A 21,366-nucleotide genomic window follows, 5' to 3' on the forward strand; every position below is an offset into this window, starting at 1 on the left:
AGAGAAAGAAAGAGAGAGACAAATCCGCGATATTATTAACGTCTGATTGTCGGTCAGCGAGAGTGGTCTCTCGCGCGAAAAAAATGTCAGGATTGCAGTCGGATGGTGCAACATTGTCGCGGGACACCCTTTCTTTGGTCAACGAGATGGCGTGTTTGCATTCTTTGTCTCCAATCCTTAGCGGCGTATCATAAATGCAATCGTGGTCTTGAAAAAAAAAAGACTCCAACACTTCGTATTAAAATAAAAAGTGTTGGAGGAAGAGAGATAGAGTTTGACGAGGTACGTAATTAGTGGAACTCGTACTATAGAGAATTAAGTCAACGCTGAAAAAAGGAGATTAAATGCCACACAAGTGTAATGATTTGGTACTCGAGATTCTATTTCGGAGTTATCATTTTTATATTACATTCCGTTTGGATCGTGTATATTTTCTCGCTAATTTTTACTACATACTCGCCCATAGGAGGGCTTTTATTTTTTTATCGAAACTTGCTAACGAATTTCTTTTCGATGAATTTCGATGAACAGATTTTCAGCAGCCTTCCTTTGATTAATTAATTAATTACAGTAAATCTTTTATAATTATTATTAATTAACAGCAAACTCAATCTCATTATTATCGTAATGATCGGTAGTGTCTGAATATATAAGGGTTAAAGAATTACGATCGCAGTCCTTCCCGCTATGGCGAGGCTCGCTTTTGCTCGTACGTCGATTATGATAACGCGGAATCTTTCCATTGACGGTGTATTACAATACGAAGAAGCAACAAAAAAATATAACGGCCTCGTGGGTGCCGCCTTATTTGGCCGCGTTCCTCGTCGAGGCGACGACGAGGCCGGCGAACACGACGGCCGCGAGATACGCCGAGCGAGTGCCTCGTGTGCCCTCTCCTTGTCTCGTTTCCATCCGCGAGATATCCCGGCCACTACCACCGCCGCCGCCGCCGCCGCCGCCGCCGCCGTCATCTCCCTCCCGGTGCACGCGACCGTCGCCGGGACTTCACGGAGCAACAAGTGTTACCAGCGCGCTGCCTTCGCCCCGCCCCCAAAACGAGCCAGCCGAGCCGAGTGAACGATGTCAGGCCTCGTGGTGGAAACTGCCCCGAGGCGATGCAACCACCTCACTCGAGCGCCGATCGCGCGACAAGCGACCCGCCGAAACCCCGAGAGCTTCGACTCGGCGCGAGTTAACGCGAGTAATGCGAGCGCGAGCTTCGTCGTCCGGCCCGGCGAGCGGAGATACCGGAGTTCACGGTGTCGTTATGTGAAAGAAAAAAACAAACTGTTCGAACGCGCCGCTACACGGGAGACTCTTCGAAAGGCGCGAAGTCGTGCGCGGTCCCCGCGGGACTTGGACCGGACCGGCTGGTGCGAGTTAACGATTCCTGACGATCGGACGAACGGATCTACTGAGAGACGTCGCAGACTCCCCGCGGATTCCGCGAATGCTTTCGGACAATTTCAGTTCCGCTGACATCACGGGCGATCTCGCGACGTATATGACGATACTTGGATGCTGCTCCTCTCGAAGGATACACGACGAATGCGGTAGACTGTAACGATACGAGAATTCGTTTAAACGCCAGTGACATCTGTTTACCGAGACACGTGTCATACGACTGAAGATCCGCTGGCTCGAGGCAGAGAAGCAAAGTGCAATGATCTACGCGGAAGGATAAGAGGACCGACCGTCGAGGAAAGCTGTCGATCACGAGATACGCGGCACCGATCTCGCCTTTCTCGGGAAGGGGACCAAGCGCGAGACTGCGAGACGGACAAAGAGGAGCGGCGCAGATAAGAAGCCAGCCGGAGTTCGGCGAACTGCGACGAGTAAAAAGGCGACCTACGAGCAGATAGAACGACGCTGCAAACGAGTCACGCGAGTGTGCGCGCGAGATACGCGCGAGTTAATCGCCGACGAATTTGATTACAAACGTGACGGTCGCCGATCGGGACGCGGCAGCCCAAAACTCCGCGAGGGGAGGGAAGAATCGAGATCGGACGCAGAGACCGCGGCATCAGCAGCTGACGAAATTTATCGTCGACCGCCGGGGTCGCGACCGAATCGCGGGAAAACGTAAGCGATGCGCTCGCCGCGATGATAAAAGGCGATAACAAGAGCGGCTGCGTTATCGCGGCGATGACAAATTGATCGATCGCGATTACTCTTCGCGGCTGAGATGAGATGAGACGTGTTTGCCGCGTGTCGACAAATCGGTAGGATTGATCGCGCGCGATCGCACGGCACCCTCGGCACCGACGGGCCTCGCGCGGGCATCGTTGTTGCGCGCGACGTAAGCGACGAAGGGGATGAAGATGAACGACGTCAAGCCGGAGAGCAGCGGCGCGTCGATTTCGCCGGCGGTCGGGAACAATAACAACAATAACAACAGCATCAACGGTAACAGCAAAGCGTCAGCAACGGCCGTCGCCGCGGCGACGGTGGCCGCCAACGGCGGCGAGGGAATCAGCGCTGCCGTCGCCAAGGTTCTCCAAGGATACGACTGGACCCTGGTACCCGTTGCTACCAAGTAAGTGTATCGCGTGGCAGACTCTTTTTTTTTTCCTCACTTCTGAACCGCCGTTTCATTCGAGCGATGGAAAGATTCCGAAAAATTGCTCGGGCGCTTTGGCGCAATCTTCTGATGTCTTTCAGTCAGATTTCATTAGTCATATTTTAAACGTTCTTTTGCTAGAATTTGAAGAGGATGATGAAAAGAGATCTTGCCGTCGTTCGAAAAAAAAACTCACCGAATCGAAGGAACTAAGAAAAATTAACATAGTCGACGTTTGCGAAGTTACTTTATCATATATGATAAAGTAACTTCGCGCAAACGTCGACATATATGTGTGACACTGACGAATGAAAGATGTATTTCTCCATTGATATTTCATTTAGATGTTACGACACCATTTTGTTCATATTTTTTTCTGTTTAGAGCAGAAAGATTAATGAATCACTGAAATAGAAAACGCTTCCGAGAGGTATATTTCTTTTTTTCTCCTCTAGCTTCCTCGATGTTTTCGCGAAGCGTTTTAATCGTCGCGAGTCGTATTAGCGACGCGTTATAACATAGACACGCACGCATGTGGCCGTGCTGTGAAGCTTCGCGGGTTTAACTCGCGCGAGGGGGGGAAAAAGGAGGGAGGGGGAGAAAAAAACCGAAGAAGAGAAAGAAGAAGGAACGACGCGACGGAGCCGTCGGGGAGAGAAGAAGAGGGCGAGGAAGCGCGACGCGCGGCCTTAAAAATACGTAACGCTAACTCAATTATGACGCACTCGTTTCCCCGGCCTGGGAAACGTGCGTCTCGCGGAAAAATGTCCTCGGTCGCCAATTAACGCAAATTGGCTAATTAATGCCCGATCGCCGCATCCCGCGCGCCAGCCCGTCGGTCCTCCGCGATCGTGGGAAGGCAGAGGCGGTTTTAAAACAGCGACCCGATAACGATCCGAAGAAAAGAAAGAAAAAAGAAGAAAATAACGAGAGGAGAGAAACTGAAATGCTTATTTCTCTTTCCGCACTTTAGGAGCGGAGTGTTCCTCGTCGAGCGGTGTGTCCTCGGCGCGTCACTCGGTGCTCGCCGATGAAAAATTATTAGATCGCCGGCGAACTCGATAAAATTGCGAGCTCGACCTCGATACGCGGAAAATTGTGCAACGCGCGCCTTCCGATCCGCCGTCGTAATGGCTGCCGATATACTGCGATTTGGTATTTCTAGTTGCCGCGACGATCGTAATTGCCTTTGCAAAAAGAATAGAATAGAAGAATCTATATCGGGAAGATTTAAAAAAACACCGGAAACTGTGAAAAATATCTTATCGGAGCGTCTATAAGACACTTACGTTGTGTCAAATGTGGAAATTACGTTTGGGTGTAATTGTATTGCGTGAACTGTCATCACCTGCAATTTGGGACATCGCCGAGATAATAAAATTTTGGAATGTATCTAGAAAATCACGCGATCAAAGGTTCGAGTGTATTTTCGAAAATGACTTTAAAGAATGCTGAAGCAACGTCTCTTTTTGAAACGCGTTGGAAACTTTAAAATTCTCCGAAGAAAACTCCATCAAATGACATCGAGAATGTTGATTTCAGTGAAGAAGATTTGCTTATGATTTCATCTTATAATCTCAACGTCGTTAGACGCGTGCGAAAAGAATGTCCGGAGGATCGCGGCTGTCGCGCGCGCCGAAGATAAGACGCCGGAAAAATTCAACGGAACGATGCGAGGAGGAGCGATTACGCGGTACTAGGTACGCGGTTAGATCATAGAGGAGGGCGGGCTACGACGGAAATCACGGAGTGTATCGTTACGCGCGCTTATCGCTAACCCTCAATTACGGGGTTATCTCGGGGGGGGGGAGGGGGGGGTTAGACGCAGGGTGCGGTGTTTATTCCCGGCGATAGAGCCCGATAAAATCGACCGGTTTTTTAATTCCCATGCATTTCCGTGAGAGTGTGTATCGTGTCGCGCAGAAGCCGCGAGCCGTACCGTATATATCAAACATTAATTGACGATTTCTAAACGCGCAAAAATGACAGTTTGGTGAAAATTGTGTTCACCAAGACGCAGGATAAGGTTGGCGCGTTAGTGAAAGCTTCTTTTTTTTCTTTCAATTGCCCGCCTGATATCGCTCTCGAGTTCTTCTTGCTGCGCGTTTGTGCCATTTTGCACGGTACCACGCCTACGTCGCGAACGCGCAGAGTCACACGCATCTTTTTTCACTTTTTTTTCCTCTCCTTGCGTTTATCCAGGTAAAGCGCGCGCGTCGTGTGTGCCGCGCGCTCGCGTCGAGGAGCGCCGTGAAAACTCTCGTTAGTGAGCCCACGCTAATTACCAACGGCTCCGCGGGTTTACACACGGATTTAACGCCCCTCTCATTTCAAAGAGGCCGAAATGTACCGCGGGGACCGCTTTCGAATCCTTGAGACGCACGCCGGAGTCCTTTTCACCCGCGTTACGCGCGTTCGCCACGCTTATCCCCGTGTAATCCCCGCGCGAATCGAACGTTTGTAGGTCCGATTACACCCTACGGACTGTTGCAGCAACGCTGTCCCTCCGGGTTCCGCTTTCCTCGGCCGGAAGCCTTCGGAGCGATCCTTTTACCCCGCCTTGCATCGGGAATCGATCGCGACAAACATCGCGCACTCTCGTACGCGATAAATATACATAATTTATGTACGCATCTGATATCGTTTACGTATCGCCAGCTACATCCGAGCTGTACCTTCGTATCTTAATCCGATTGTTTCGACATTATTTAAGATCGCATAATAACTGCGTGCCTATCTCTTTATATCCCACCTAATGAGATTCTTGCCAGAAAATAATCCCGTATACCGTATGCCGCCCGTTCTTCGCGCCTCACGGCCGTCCGCTCGGGCGGCCGCGCGCGAGTCCTTAAAGAATCCTCGATTAAGGGTAAAAAGAAAAACAGGTAGGAAAGGGGGGGGTGGAAGAGGCCAGTCCAGGATATCTCTCCTGGCGCGGCAATCACGTCAATCACGTCGATCCCTGGGCTCTGGACGGGGCAAAAGTTTTATGAAGTCATCTTCTCGGAAAGAAAGGGATACGTCCATTCCTACCCGTCACACGTCGGCAGCCACGGTGTTATTTTAAGGCCGGTTTTAAACGCTCCGCGCCGCTCGCCAGGATGACCCGGGGGTAGCCCGCGCGGAGAACCCGATACGGATACGTATGTGTGCGTGTGTATATGTATATACCGTGCCGTCGCCTCTGGTTATTTTCTTCTGCAAGTCACCAGATTATCCGCCAGAATAGTCGACCGGGTAGGTAGATAGAGGAGGAAAGAGAGAGAGAGAGAGAGAGAGAGAGAGAGAGAGAGAGAGAGAGAATCTTTCTCGCTGTTGAATTTAGCTTTTATTTTTACTGAACGATTTGAAAAATCTCATTTTTATATACGCGTTTTTTTTAAGTCGTAAGAGATCAGAGATTTACGCGACTCTGTGAAAGTTTGACGGGACATTTGATATAATTTTGTATTGTAAAAGTACTTTATCTCGAAGTTGTATCGCGAAAGAAGTTAACCGGAAGCGGTAAAATACCGAGCATGTTAATTGCCAAAAGAATAAGGACTCACTCAGTTACGTGTTGAAGTTACGTTGCATATAGGAGTATCACGAGCTACGTGGTGAATTGAATTAATCTCGGAATTAATCATTTAGATGTTTAGAGCGCGCAGTAAACGTAATGAGGTACATAAATAAGAGGTTTCTCGCTGGGTATATAATATTGAAGAAGTCTCTTTAATAGAATCTTGTGTTTGTTCGCGCAAATTTGTATAGAGAGGTGTATCGTTTCCAATGAAGATAATGTCTTCGAATTGCAGGGGCTCCGGCGACAAAAGGGCGGCCCACGTCAAGAGGCCCATGAATGCGTTTATGGTGTGGGCCCAGGCTGCGAGGCGAAAACTGGCCGATCAGTACCCACAGCTTCACAACGCCGAGCTGTCGAAAACACTGGGAAAGTTATGGCGGTGAGTGTCGCGCGTTCTTTGTGCTTGCGTCAATATTTTGAACGCGTCAAGCGGAACGGTAGCCGGTAAATCAGTAACGTGACAAATCCTAGGAGAGGCACGGCGGTTTCGTTATTCTTAGATTAGCGCAAGATCTTAGATGTTTTACCATTTAAAATATTCAGCTTAAAATCTACCATTATATTTTTTTCGAAAATTATGATAAAGATAACTCTGACGTTTATGCTCCTCTTTTTGTCTTTGTTAGAATTATTTAGCTCGAAATCGAACAAAATGTCACTAGACTCTCCGCTTCAGTCTAACACAACTTTTTGCTTCAATTTTTCCTTTTGCTCGATTCGCTTTTATAAAAGTCGCGTATAGTTGAGAATTAAACGTATAAATGCGCACTCGAACGTTCGGTCGACGAATAAGGTTTCAACGGCCTCCCTGCGCGGCGGAAAGGCACTGTTTCGATAAAATTAATCGGCACCACGTGTCTTCAATCGGATGCCTCTCCGTTCTGGTTCTCCCGATCTGATAAGCCCGATTCTCTCACAGATGCGAGCTCGCCAGGCGGCGGCCAGCCATGCGAGAGAATCGCGCTCCGCTGATCTTCGTTCGCGCTCGCCTCGTTCGAAGAAAATCGGATCACAAGCCGAAAGCACGGAAATGTGCTGTTGAGCATTTTACAGCTGCCGTTTATTCGAGGCCACCTGTGATAGTTTATCGCCGATTCAATAATTTCAAGCTCACACGTTGAATTCGCGCGAAGGGGCAAAATACAGACAACAGATAATTTAGAATTATATCGATATTGATTTTTATATGTAGCAAATTAAAATTCTTCAATTTATGCTTTATTAAAAACTTGGAAGCACTTCTTCCTCTTTTTACGAATCTCTGATAAATATACGACGGTTCTGCGTTGCGAACTATCCTTCTTTCACTGCCGTGAGGCTTTGTAGAAATTCAAAAAATTTTCAGTCACCAAAGGATGAAGAATAAAGATAATGCTTTGACTGTTTTGAAATCACGTTCGATTTCACTTGCGTAAGAGGCGAAATTGCATATGCGATTTCGATCAAAATCGCTGGGCCGGAAAGAGCTAACATCGTCCAACAAGGATCGTGCGACGAAAGTTCAGAGTCACCGCGTTCCAATTCCCGCGACCACTTGTTCATACGTAACCCATTTCTATTTTTACCAGCGAATTCGCGAATGCTTCTTCTTTTTTTTTACTTTTGGAGTTAGCGCGGCACGTATATACATATATGTAAACACATCCGCACCACGTGGCGCCTAGGCTGCACGTGGTACAAGTGTTCCTGCTTCTCGAGACCCGTGAACCTCGGGTCGCACATGTAACAGCGGAGAACACACTTCGCGTGACGTCTCGGCAGCCCTCTCTTTATAGAAGATACAAATCTCCTTAACGCTCGTGTCGCTTCCGATATATCGCTCTTGGAAAATCCTTCATCTTTTCAAAATAGATTTAAACGCCTTCTCCTACCGTTGAATAAAGAAAAGGTAGAAATCGAGAGGATGAGATATACACTTACGTCGGGTAAATGAAACGTGCGCGCAACGCACGCGATTACCGATACATCCTGTATACGCGGGATGACTGGTGGACGATTCCGTTTCCTGGTTGGGACTAACGAGGTGCCCCAGTGGGCCATATAAACGATCATCAGAGGCCGCGCCGACAAGGACCCCCGTCGCGAATCATTTAATAACACCGGCCGCGATCGCGATCGTTCGCCAAAGATCGACGATCGATATCCCGGCGATTGTCACGGCGCGGCCGGAGCTTTCGCCCAAAGATAAGACGCCGCTTGGCATTAAAGATCAATCGATTTTTTTCCTAACGCCATATCGGGGCTCATTAGCGATCTATTGGTCCTGTAACGCGCGTCGATTGAATAAAGTGACATTCACCATTCGTAGGTGAACCGTTACCCACCTAGACCTCTCGCATAAGAAGGAGAAAGAATACACGTCGGAGACGGGATTTTGAAGGTTCGTGTACCAAAATCGGCATGTACCCCGGTCGTACAAGAGAAACAGAAGCCGTCCTTGAGTCGTTACGTTGACCTACGGTTTTCGGCTCTTAAAAAGTCATTATTTAGCACCTTTTCGGTATATGGACCTAGTCCCAATTAACACATTCACGTTCGAACGCGAGATGTATTTATACGTGACTGTGCCAAGGCTCCGTAATACGCGCGAATGAACTAGCCAAATCGTCTTTGAGCAATCACGTCACGCGTAAAGAATCGAATTTGCGCGATCGGTCGTCGATTGAGAGACGTCGCCGTGCGCCACTCTGACATTTTGATCCACCTTCGCGCAGGAACAAATGATACAGTCATCTTCGGTAATGAACACAGTGCTAGAGCGATCGCGCTACGCGGCCCGGAGTTGCTTGCCAACCTCGATGAGACCGATAAAACGGCGAAGCTCAACGAAGATCGTGCTTGCGAGTATATATGTACAGAGATCGCAACATTGATCATCGATGGCGCGGTCGTTCGCGAAGTGACAAGTGAATAAAGGAGATATCGTTACACTTGAATTACAATGATGTTTGCGACCTTATGTGCGTACAAAAGGAAAAAGATATGTAAAATGAAGATGTAAAAATGTAGAGAAATATAAAATCTAAGAGATATGTAAGCAGAGATTGAAGCGATATCGTAATATAATTCGCAAAAATTTTATAATTCACGCAATATAGTTACGAGAATATGACGAGGATCTAAATCTGCAGTGTAAAACGATAAGGATTCTTGCCCCTTTGGCGCAAGAACTTTAATCGCAACTGCGTCGATTCTCGCGGACTTTGACGCCGACTTGTCTCACGTCAATCCTGATAAGAGGGCCAGGTGCCAGCGCCTGGAAATAAATCTTTTTCTCGCATTCTCTCTCTCTTTCTCTCGTCGTCTCGAAACGTATCGCCATTCGGATACTCCAAACGCGATGTGTTTGTCGACAAAAGGAAAACAGATATCCCCCCGGTTCATCCTTGGCGCGTGCTCGCAGCTGCCGGCCGGTTCCTGCCGGAGATAAAGGGGCCCCCGGGGACCACAATAGGCGCCTTGTGTCCGTCAGGTGAATTTTTCCGAACCCGCTTCCCCGCGCCGCGGGCCCGCCTGCAAATAGCGCGTGACGAGAACAGGTAAATCCGTCTTATCTCCCGGAAGGAACGATTCCTCCACACATCAGACTTCCCTCGAAAGCGATAGCTATTATTTTCTCCTCTCTCGGTAGCCGCTATCGATTCGAAGTAAAAGCGCAAATTGCTCTTTTCGGCCAATGACTTGGATTTTATATATTATATCGCTGTTTGAAGCATTACGTTCGCGAAAATCAAATTTATAACGTCTCCGTCTTTTTACGAAGTTAACCATTAATCGCAATTTTGTTAATATTCAACATTATACATTCTGTCCAGCAATTATCGTCGCTTTTAGTAGCTGGCTCAAGGAACGCTTCGAGAAAGTCGGACAATTTCGCGATTTGTTGACGGTTACTAGGAATGACAAGCGTGATAATTCAATTAGAATCCCGCGATGTGGATTCATCGAGATTGAGCTCGTGCGACGTTCGGCCGTGTGAATTTCTCTCTTCCTCCTCCTCCTTCTCCTCCTCTCTCACGGGGTAACATCTGATACGTATGTACAGATAACCTCGTAGAGATACTGGCGAGAGGCAGAACTAAATTGACTGACCCTGCGTTGCATCTGGCGAGGAAAAAGAGAGGCTGCGACGGTTCGCTATCGTCGGCATCCACTGGTCGAAAAAAAAGCTCGTGGCAAGTCCATTGACCAGATGGATTTTCTCTCTCCGTCTCTCTCTCTCTCTCTCTCTCTCTCTCTCTCTCTCTCTCTCTCTCTCCGCCAGTCTATGGCTCTTTCTCCCTCCTTCTTTCCGTCGGAGTGACAAAACACTCTCGGTTAAGCTTGAGATACGTGTGTCAACCCGCTCGAGAGCTTAGCTCCCGTCGTGGGATTTAAATCCCGAGCTTGCGAATACTCCAGATGATGTATCACCATCAGCTTCCTCAAACGTTTCTCATGACATGCAACTCCTATTCTATTTTGCATTTTGCGCGCGCGGTGTGTGTTTACAATACAATTAAGAAACATATTAACAATTAAATGAAGATATCAGAAAAGAATGAATATGAATGAGACGTCAAACTCAGAAGAAGCGGTCATCGACGACCTGAATCGGAAATTATCTTGTGGATGAGAGAAAGCGCGACGAACCTGAGGTCATCCTGCATCTTGCAGGATGACTTTATTATTAAATGCAAGACGTTTAAAGAGAAGAAACGTGAATCGCTTGGGCGGCACGAACCATCGGCTATAGCGTAGAACGACGGAAATCCTCGAAATCTCTCGGACGTTCTCTATTGCACCGGAAAACCTTATCGGCCGCGAGGTTTACGAGCCCAGTGGGAATATAAACACAAAGAGCATTTAAGGACCGTAACTGTGCACCGAGCCCCGCGCCCGTCAAGCCGCTCCGCGAGGCGGACCAAGTTGTGCGCGCCTTCGAGCGCCTTAACGCGCCCAGAAACACTAACCAGACCCCCCATTTCGACTTATTCGAGAGTATATATCGGACGCCGATGGAAACGCTCTCGTTCCGAGGCTCTTCTGATGCCGGGTAGCAAGAGACGCTCGGCCACGAGCGGCGCGAGGAGAGGGACGGTTGCTCGCTTGTGTATACGCGCAATGCGGGCGCGAAGAGACGTGAATCACGTCGGGCCGACGACAGATTTCACGGCCGAGTGTCGAGAATCGCTCCGCGATGTAGGTCTTGAAATTATAACAATTCGGAAAAATTGTGGACGTTCGAGCGTAGCTTAAAAGATACCGCGAAGCTCGTACAACACATATTCTTACGCGGCTGATTGTGTACAGGCTCCTGTCCGATAACGACAAGAAACCCTTCATCGAGGAGGCCGACCGTCTGCGCGTTATCCATAAGCGCGAGCACCCCGATTACAAGTATCAACCCCGACGTCGGAAGCAGAACGGGCCGTCTTCCGGTCGCGAGAGCTCGCCCACGAGGAGCCAGAGCAACGTGACGTTCAGCGTTACCAGGTCGATGAAGCAGGAGGACATGAGTCCTAGAGGCGTTCAAGGTCCCAATTCGCCGCAGAGTGGCGTGAGCTCCTCGCCACCCACGACACCCGGTCAGGGCCTCTCACCGCCGACACCCCCTACGACACCCAGGGGACAGCACTACATCAATCAGGTACTCAACGCGTCTCGCTTGCGATCGCCCGAAAACTTTTGATTTGATGAGAAAGAAATAACTTAGATAATTATATCAACAATACTCGCGTTTGCCATTTTAAGATTATCGTTCATAAGATCAATTTGCATAACTAACAATGATTGTAATAATGATAATAATTTAAACAATAAGTTGTCTGCCATTTAATTTTCGTTTTGCGATCATTATATTTAATCGAAAAAAAATTTAACTTTTGCGGACCAAATAATTTCTCGCAAATGAGCAAAAATGAAGTATTTCATCCTCAATTTTATCTAATCAGCTAGTATCTAATATGAATCAAAGAATTTTTATTACTTGGAGAAATTCATAGAGATGATATTAAAAATATAATTTGCCGATTCGAATGCTTAAAGAATACGACCGTGTATTATGTCGAATCTAATTCAAAGTAGGACAGCAAAGAGTTAATCCTTGTAAATATAATTATTCAAAGCTACTTCGCGCGCGCACGAATTGTTTGTATCCTCGGTCAATCATTCTAATCGTTGACGTCCCGCGAAATGAAGACGCTTGATTCGCAGAGTAATCAGCTTCCGCAGAACAACAACACGGTGTACTACCAGGAGTTGGTCAGCGGCACGCCGTCGAGCGAGTCCCCGCATCAGCAACCGGCAGTCGATCTTCGTTATATCGAGGTCGGGGACGGCCTCCCCGGCGAGGAGAATCAGTTGAACGGCCTCGGCACTTTGGGCGGTCTCGGCCTGAATCTCCCGGTGAATTTCCAGGAGTGCGAGGTCGAGAGCAACGAGCTCGACCAATACTTACCGCCCCAGACCAGCACGCCGATACATCAGTACCCGCCCGTGCAAGTCACCACCGCCTCGCAATGGTTACTCAACAGGTAAAGAGAGCCCGTCGTAATTGCGCTCTTTCGCAATGATTTCAAGTCAAAGAGTGCAACCTAAAAAGAACGTAAAATTATAATGGCGGCATTCTACAAGTTTCGACCACCAAAAGTTTCGTTGCACTTAAAATAGAAAAGACCGCGCGCGACGTAATATGTCGAGAGTTCCTCATATCTTTCATCGTTATCTAATTAATATTTTTATTTATAATTTTGCACGTCTTCTCTTCTAAGAACACTCAATTATATTCGGTGCAAATATTGTTCGTTAACATCAGACCAAAGTTACGAGAGGCGCGTTGTAAAATTGACCGATGGATTTTCCGAAATTTATCCCTGCCGCTTTCTCTCTCTCTCTCTCTCTGCATGATTTACGGGACATCGGGACACTTCGCTTCACTTCCAGATATGAGGAGGAGATCGAGAGACCGATCAAGCGTCACTGCTCGGAGCAGGCGATCGCGGAAGTTTCGTCATGGGAGGACAGGACTCAGGAGATGGTCAGGTACCACGAGCTGCAGCCTCCCCTTCCGCCGGTCCAGTACATATCCGCCCATAACGCGCACCATTCGCACGCGAGTACGCAGATGGGCCATCCGCACGTGTCCACGCCCTACGCGCAATACGCACATCGCTACGTGTCTGGCATCGAGACGTGGCCGAATTACATGTAGACCAAAGCGAGGTAAAAATGCCCAACACACATTTTTCGTTTTCGCGATGCCGAGAGGCACGCCGCGATATCGTCGAATCGTCCCATTTTTACGTATATAAACAAGCAGAAAAAAGATTTGCGTAAACCATCCTGGATCTGTCGTGAAATATTCGAGGGATAGATTTTCGGAACGCGACTTCGAGTCGCCCCGGCCGACACGCCGAGGAAAAGACGTTATCCGTCTATAGCTTTTAAATTTTTGCCAAAAATGTAGCTCGATGGTTAAAGTCGTACATTTATCGAAATTGTCTTAAAATTATTTGCTAGTCGAAGACTTGTTATTTTTTTCTTCGCAATTTTTGCAACTTACTCACGTAAACGACCTTATTTTTGACGATACAGTCATATTTCTTAGAAATCCTTACTAAGGAAAAGTCGGTATTGAGTTTCTTAAGAAATTTCTCTACAAAGTATTTTTTATAGATCCAGGATACCCCGATGTAGATAACGATGCTGATAAAGTTATGTGCGCGAAAAGTAAAAAAAGTAAAATAAAGACTATTTTATCACGTCGAATATTTTGTTACATTGACCCAAATCATTGCAAATGCTTGTATAAATAAAAATGATTGTAAAATGCACACGATTGTATAAATAAATTGTGATCGGATTAATCGCCGCGATGTTAAATCCTCGCGACATTTCCGGGCATACAGAGCCCCAGGAATAGCCAAATACAACGTAATTAACGATTAATTGTAGAGATCCACTCTATTAATAGTTTTACATATGAGTTTGCTCGCGATTGTACGCGCGGCTAAACGTGAGCTTCGTGTGATAAAATTTGTAGCGTAACGCAGATATGTTGGATATAATCCATTCGCGTCGATCTTAAATCTCTTCCTCAGAAAGGGACTATCGTCTCTGACGTTTGACGGCATTGCGAATTTGTGAAGAAAGAAAGACGGGAAGAAAAGAAAATATCGATACATATGAAGGTCATGACTTTGAGATTTCCAAGTCATTCTTCTGGAAAGTCGAAATTATACTCTTATCGTTCTGCCACGTAATTTTGGTATCGCGACGATTACGTGTAAACGTTCGCGTAACATCCGTCATTACATAGAGTTTGATGGGTCTTTCTCTTCCTAATTTCAACAGGAAACGCGACGGGAAAATATATATAGAGTGCAGAGCGCTAAAATTTATTATAAACGTATCTATTAGAGATAATCAAGCCAGAGTCAGACAAAAGTCAAATCGTTTGAGTTTCGGTTTTTCTGATGGGCTTTCAATCCTTTTTAAGATACGCAGAACAATGATTTTATACCCTTCATTTAACTTTCTTCGATCTGATGCTTAGTTCTGAGATTTTTCATCTTTATTATACATTATCCGGCCCTTCGTTTATCTAAGCCTGGCAATTTATTATACCGTTGCATTTGACGTGGATACTAACACCGGATTAAATTTTCACATCTCCAGAAGAGATCGGATTTCCTTCTTCAAGTGTTAGAATCGAACTGCATGACGAGTCAATAAGGTATCGATATTCTACTTTACGGTGATTGGTAATATACAATTGTTGTTAACGATAATTTATTAACAGCAATAGCTCGTTAACAACCATCGCTCGCAATCCGAGATACGGTCGCGCGCGCTACGTGCCTCTTGCTCGACGCGAAAATGGCGGATTGGCCGTTCTCCCGACTCGAGAGTCTCCAGCACGTAGACGAGGCGCGGCCACGATACTCACCATGACATCATTCCATGACAGCCGGCCATTCCAAAGCGCAGAATTTCAGGCCAAACAAACAGGCGGCCGCTCGATATATACGGTGCCCAACGGCGCGCGAGCGTTCCAAATGTAATAAATATATATATGTATATACATATGTAAGCGAGACGCGCGCGGACGCTATAAACCGGCGATCGGCCGGTCGGCTCGCCGCACGCTCGCGCACGTCCCGTTCAAATAAACGGCTGAAATACGATCGAGGGTGGCAACAAATGTGCGCTTGGCGCTTTCCGTTTAACGGACCGAGTATTTCGGGACCCGGAATTCGCGCGCGAGATACGGCACGGCGACGCGATCGCAGCTGTAAAAGACTTGATGATTGACGGAGTTAACTCTTTAGGAAATTTTAATCGAGTATGATTTTTATGAATTAAAGAGCCGAGTCGTTTTCTATAGTAATTCAATCGCGAATCGTCCCTCGTTTTTCCACGAGATGTGAATGGTATTTCCGATTTTAGCTCGACCGTAAACGACCGGATATATCGAGAACCGACTGGCCTGGTATCGAGCGCACAGCTAATTGTAAATGAGCTTACAGCTCCATATTAAAACACGTAGATCACATATACTATACGTTATTAACACTTACTAGTTACTACGCTGACACAGCCGTGCTTTTGTACTTAGATATTTATTCACCGCATTTTTACGAGGATTGATAGAAAGCGTAGGTTAACGTCTCGGCGTAGTTGTGCGCACTGAAGAGCGAGCACTAAACCGTAATTTATAAGTGCGATGTACGCTAATTTGTAGAAATAAAGCAAGAGAGACTAAAATCTGTCGCATTTAATATCCCTCTCTCGCTCCTAACTTCCCAGAAATTATATGTCGACTTTAACACATTTTTATAACAAATATATTATTATGTATCATTCTATACGTAACGTAAAAATATTAGCATTATCTCAATTAATTATTTTATGTTTCGTTTTAAATAATGTGTTCTGAATTATGACAAACCATTTAAATTGATAGATGTACGAGGGTCGTTCAATAAGTCCTTAAAAAATTTTTTTTTTCTATCCTTTGTTTCCTTATCCTTTGTTTTTCTATCTTTTTCTAAGGACTTATTGAACGACCCTCGTATTTAGAATGTCCTTTTGACCGTGACTTTCTCAGCTAATCTGAATGTAATTTCTCAATTGCGCGAGGAACTTATATTCTTAAAGATAAAATTTTCGTACTAAACGGCTGCAGCCGAATTCGCATCAGGACCGTGCGACCGAGGCCGACGTGGAGCCTTATCTTTCTCGCCTTCTCGAATGATATTTGCAACGATACACGCGTAGCGAAATGAAATAGTACGCGGACTAGGTCACACGCGGTAACAACGCGCCTCAAATATTTGTCGAGCCCTTTACTTTCCCCTTTTAATGGCCCGAAAACCGCGAACGGACCATTCTCTCGGTCGAGCAAACAGGGGGCTTATCGAATCTACCGGCGAGGGACGTGGGAATGTCGCGACTTTATATGCCACTTATCCGCATCTAGGAGATTAAACGGAGACAAGGTACACGTGTACTTCTGACGACTCAATAAAAATTATCACTTATAATTAGTTGTAATTAAATTCGGTTGCATTTCATTTACGAATACTTTGTCCATATTATACGTACTTCTATGATCGTAATTATTATTTATTCGTCAGAAACGAGATGCTCGAGTTTCTCCCTGTACATATCTGCAAATTTTATATATTTCTCTTCCCATATTTATATTATAATTTTAATCTCTCTGTTTTTCTACTGATTGTGAGTTATGCCAAGTTTAGAGCTAAATTTAGAATGGGCGATACCGTGGTGAAAACAAGTCGGTAACTCGCGCGGCGATCGTTCACGATGGGTTTCGTCGAGTTAGATCAACTTGACTTTTTTTCTCCCTCGTCATCTCTCGGCGAAAGAAGAGACCGATGAGCTTGACGAGAGTCAGCCCTTCCATCCCGCAGTATCATCGTACGGCCGTCTGATTTTTTTCCTCGCATCGTTGTCAGACATCGGGATTTCGATAAAGCACCGACGCGTGAGCGGGCAACGGAACGGAACAAACGACGGAAACGGCACCTTCTTGACCCCTTTGGCACGATATATAGAATTCCGTGAACAGGACAAGGAGGATATAGCGGAGAAACAATCGTGGTGCAAACGCGACAGTACCGCCCATTGAAGTGTACGGGCAGCTGGGGTGTCGGAAAGACCCGCCATTTATACGCTTTATCTATTTTAATTTCGTCACGTAATATATGTGTATATTCGATTTACTGGAAGCAGGCGGTCGTTCTTTAACATCGAACGACTTCCGGGTGCTAGTTCCTAGAAATCGTGGAATCGACGTCTATCTCGATACGAGCACATCCGCTCTTTCTCTCTTCTTCCCCTTTCTGTGTATCTTCACAATGAACTTCAATAAAACGATACTATTTGCTAACTAAATTTGCTAACAAGATGTCTAAGATTAACGATAAATTTTTTAACACGAAAGTTTAAATTAATTTGACAAATTAATTACCGATTAAGTTAATCGAAATGCCATTTGATCGAAATGCCATCTTGAAATATAGCTTTAGACTGAACACACTTGGTGAAAATCGGTACGCAATTCCACCTGAGGCAAAAATCATTAACATTAAATATCTCATTATCACACAATACTGGCTTGTGATTATAAAACTTGCATAAAAATATGTTAAGCGATTAGACTAATATTTTTCGTAATCCTGGGTACTTCACTCCGCCTTCGCTCGAAAAGGACATTTCCCTCCTGCGGGGAATACAATCTCGGGCCGATCGAGTGCGATGACATTTCGTACGGTAAATAAATATTTGAGCGAGTACGATAATATATCGATAAAATTTTCGACAGTTCGGGCATTCAGCGCCCCGCAGAATAAAGAGTTGTAAACCCTTCCAGCTGTTCCAGGTTGCGCTACGTTTTATCGGCCAGTTATATATCCTCCTTACTATCTATCCATTCATCGAAATCTCGCCTCGCGGCACGCGTATGCCATTGTGATTGCGGGAGAATCTTAGGGCCAACCATAAGTTCCGTCGATATTTCTGGCGAAAGATTCGTCACGAAATCAAATCGAAGTGGCGAAACGCGAAAAGGAGCAAGAATCATTTATATCATCGCTTCATTCCGAATTTTCTAAATATAAAATTATTATTTACTGTTTAAAAAAAGGCATCATCATATCCATGCGTAAAAATATCTTTTTGGCGTAAATGGAATCGGATTTATACAAAGAAGCTTTACATTATCTCGAAACTTAGATATATTAAGGTACCTAAGCCAAATTATCAGAACACACAAATTTTTACATAGAATTCATTTGCTAATTATTTGATATTTTTCGCTTTTAGAAGTAATTTTTTTGCTCCAGCTATTAAAAAGTTACAAAAAGCTGGATAGCTTAAGAATAAGCTGCCACGTAATTGTAAAAAATAGCATATATGCTAGAAATAGCAAATAATTAGCAAATTAATTCCATATAAAATTTTTTGTGTTCTGATAATTTGGCTTAGATAGCTTAATATACCTTCGAAACTTTGTTTAATGAATTAATATCATTACGCGTCTCGTGGCTTCATTTGAGATGTCTTGTAGGAAAGATTTACGTGATCTCGATGAGACTTGCGTCTCGATGATTCAGAATTTATATATATAATATCTAGTAGATAAGGGGGGGAAGGATCGAAGAGAGAGCTTATCAGCCGACACGACGATAGTTCTAATTAGCGCGGCAATTAGGCCGTTTTAAGAATTGCTGAATAGCCGCGGAGATAAGTTTCGCGGGTCGCAGCGCAGTAGTTTTCCGGTCGTTGAAGATGATACCTCTTCTCGCCCTTCGTTGTTCTTCCACGAGAGCGAGAAGAGCGAAGTCGCAATCGTTCGGCAATCTAATCGGTCGCCCTTTCGGTACACACTAAACGGGTCCCACCACGTGTGAAACTAGACGAGGCCGCATACCCATAGAGACGAAGGGCTGGCTCACCGTGATGCGCGGTCAATAGCAAGTTAAACACGAGTAGCGGCTTATCGTGGCGTTACCATGGTAATTACGCGGTAGATACCGATAAACCATGCACCTAGGTACATAGCAGGGCGCCGATACAAGCTTATCAGTAAGAACCAAAGGGGTTCGCGTCCAGGAGACTTTTAATGTTCCACTGCACGGCGCACCGCGCCCGCGCGCGCGCGCGCTATGTTCTTCTCTAAATAATGCATTTTGATGGATCTTGCGAAAGCTCGCGACGCGACGTAATATTTTTCGCTACAAATTAAATTACGTTTATATTCGTCACTTAGCATTAATTATCCGTTATGAATCTCGAGGAATTACAACGGGCACGTTCCGTGACCTTAATTGGCGTCTCATCGACGACGTCTCGGGAACTCGCGTTGCCGTTTCGACGAAATTGTAATATACGCTTCGTCCCTTGGCGGCCGATATCGCTCCTTCTCCCTCGGCGCCCGTCCAAGCGCGGCACATCTTAATTGCCAGCGGCGAGTAAAGATAATTGGCATTTGGCAGCGAGTGATCCGCGATACGCTCATGCCGGCGATGCCGGCACGGCGCGGTTAGCTTCTTCTCAGAAAAAAGTTTGTTTGTACGTTTTATAGGTCTTGAATTTACCGCAGGCTCTTCTGCGCCTGAGACCCGCGGCCGCGTCGTCTTCTTCGCCCAACGTCGATGGCAGATACGCCGTCTGAGAGACAGGGAGCCTCCTCCTCCTTCAACCCTTCTTACCCATTGGCCTCTCTCACTCCCCTTTCTTTTTCCTCCATTTTTCTGCGCAGACGGTTTTCTCCACGGCACTTACTGACGTCGATGATGCATTAACGTAATTGCGTTTGCGTCCCGTTCGCGAGATAAGACGAGAGAACCCGCCGAAAGCCTGCCCTTCTTTCAAGCTGAAAATCCGAGCCTCGGGAGAACTCATGTCGCCCGAGAAACCCGTCGAATTTACACGTTGTTACACTTATTATAGTTATTCTAATTTATGAGATGACTATTTTGTCGTTTAAAGAAATTACTCTTTGATTCGCGTAAGTAATCTATTCGTTTAACAAGAATAATCGGCAGCAAATATATTTATAAAAAAAATATTTGCCCATTTTCTCTCTCTACGATCTCTCAATAAACGATTTCTACTCATTTATCTAACCGTGTAGTTTGATAGACGTCATGTCACGTGAATTTATCTTAATTCTTTGCAGTTTTGCGATTTTCAATATATTCTATCGATATTTCTTTATCATTTACCGCAGCTTTAATTTTGTCTTTTCACTTGCAATTCTCACGAAGAGTTTCGGATTCGCTCGTTATATCGAAGGCCGGAATTCCCGACCGAAGGGTTTTCGTTAATTCCGCGCTTCTGATCCGAAAGCTGTAGGCCGCAACGGGCAGAAAAACGATTAACGCCGCGACGTCACCTAAGGTGGAGGATAAGAGGAAGAAGTGAGAGGAGAGCCCGAGGCCTTCTGCACTGTCTCAAGCACTCTCCTCGTGAGTGACTCTCGACTGGTATGGCTGACAAAGAGCGAGTATCCACCACTATATCGAGGTACTAGAACCACCATGTGTACGGGCGTACCCGTGAATACCAGCGGCTTAGCGAGGCTAGCGTTATAAGAATATTCGCGTTATCGTCGTAGCCTTTCAACATTCCGGCAAGAATCGCCGAGGAAGCCGAGTCCGCAGAGATCGGTGCTCGACGCGATGACATCGAAGAGCTTCGACGAAGTAAATCGCGGGAAAATAGAAAAGAACAAAAACGCGTAAATAACAGCGACGAATAAATGATTATTTTAATAAATTATTAAAAGAAGATATCACAACGATTAATCTGCGACGTATCCCCGTCACCGTGTTGCCGACCTTTGGTAGAGACGTCACAATATTCCGAAGACGTTTATGTGGATTTTAACCCTCTCTCTTTCGCTCTCCTTCCTTCTCGTTTCTTATTCTTAACAGGCAGCTTCGACGAACCGTAGAACCGTGACACACAGCAGGTACGTCTCATTTCTCGGGCCCGATTTTAAGAAGCTTTTGAAATTCGAGACGCGATACCGACACGTGGCCCACCGATTCGTCTCATGTACGCGTTCTTGTAATCGAGTCCTCTACGAAATACCGATCCGTCGTAGTTCGTATATCGTGAGCATAACTTGGCGGTAATAGACATACATGAACAAAAAGAGAAATACTTGATAGAAATTAATGGTAATCGAATATTTAAAGACAAACTCCTTTAATTGGAGCAAAGTTCC

At 45.8% G+C, this 21,366-nt stretch overlaps 1 protein-coding gene across 6 annotated transcripts; it reads left to right on the plus strand.

Annotated features, from left to right (window-relative positions):
• Positions 1-761: 761 nt before the first annotated feature.
• On the plus strand, positions 762-13,874 carry LOC143898065 (transcription factor Sox-9-B). 6 transcript variants are annotated; one of them, XM_077407145.1, is made up of 5 exons: positions 762-2,536; positions 6,376-6,504; positions 11,418-11,754; positions 12,306-12,640; positions 13,050-13,874. In XM_077407145.1, the coding sequence occupies exons 1-5, from the start codon at positions 2,316-2,318 to the stop codon at positions 13,315-13,317; spliced, it is 1,290 nt and encodes a 429-aa protein (XP_077263271.1). In that variant the 5' UTR covers positions 762-2,315; the 3' UTR covers positions 13,318-13,874. The 6 variants fall into 6 exon arrangements, with proteins under 6 accessions (XP_077263271.1, XP_077263273.1, XP_077263269.1 ...); XM_077407143.1 differs by having other exon boundaries at positions 763-2,536; positions 6,358-6,504; XM_077407144.1 differs by having other exon boundaries at positions 763-2,536; positions 6,358-6,504; positions 12,321-12,640.
• The last annotated feature ends 7,492 nt before the right edge of the window (positions 13,875-21,366 follow it).

The sequence above is a fragment of the Temnothorax americanus genome, unplaced genomic scaffold, assembly GCF_048541705.1.
Source record: "Temnothorax americanus isolate GAGA-0224 unplaced genomic scaffold, ASM4854170v1 Scaffold22, whole genome shotgun sequence".
Classification (NCBI taxonomy): Eukaryota; Metazoa; Arthropoda; class Insecta; order Hymenoptera; family Formicidae; genus Temnothorax; species Temnothorax americanus.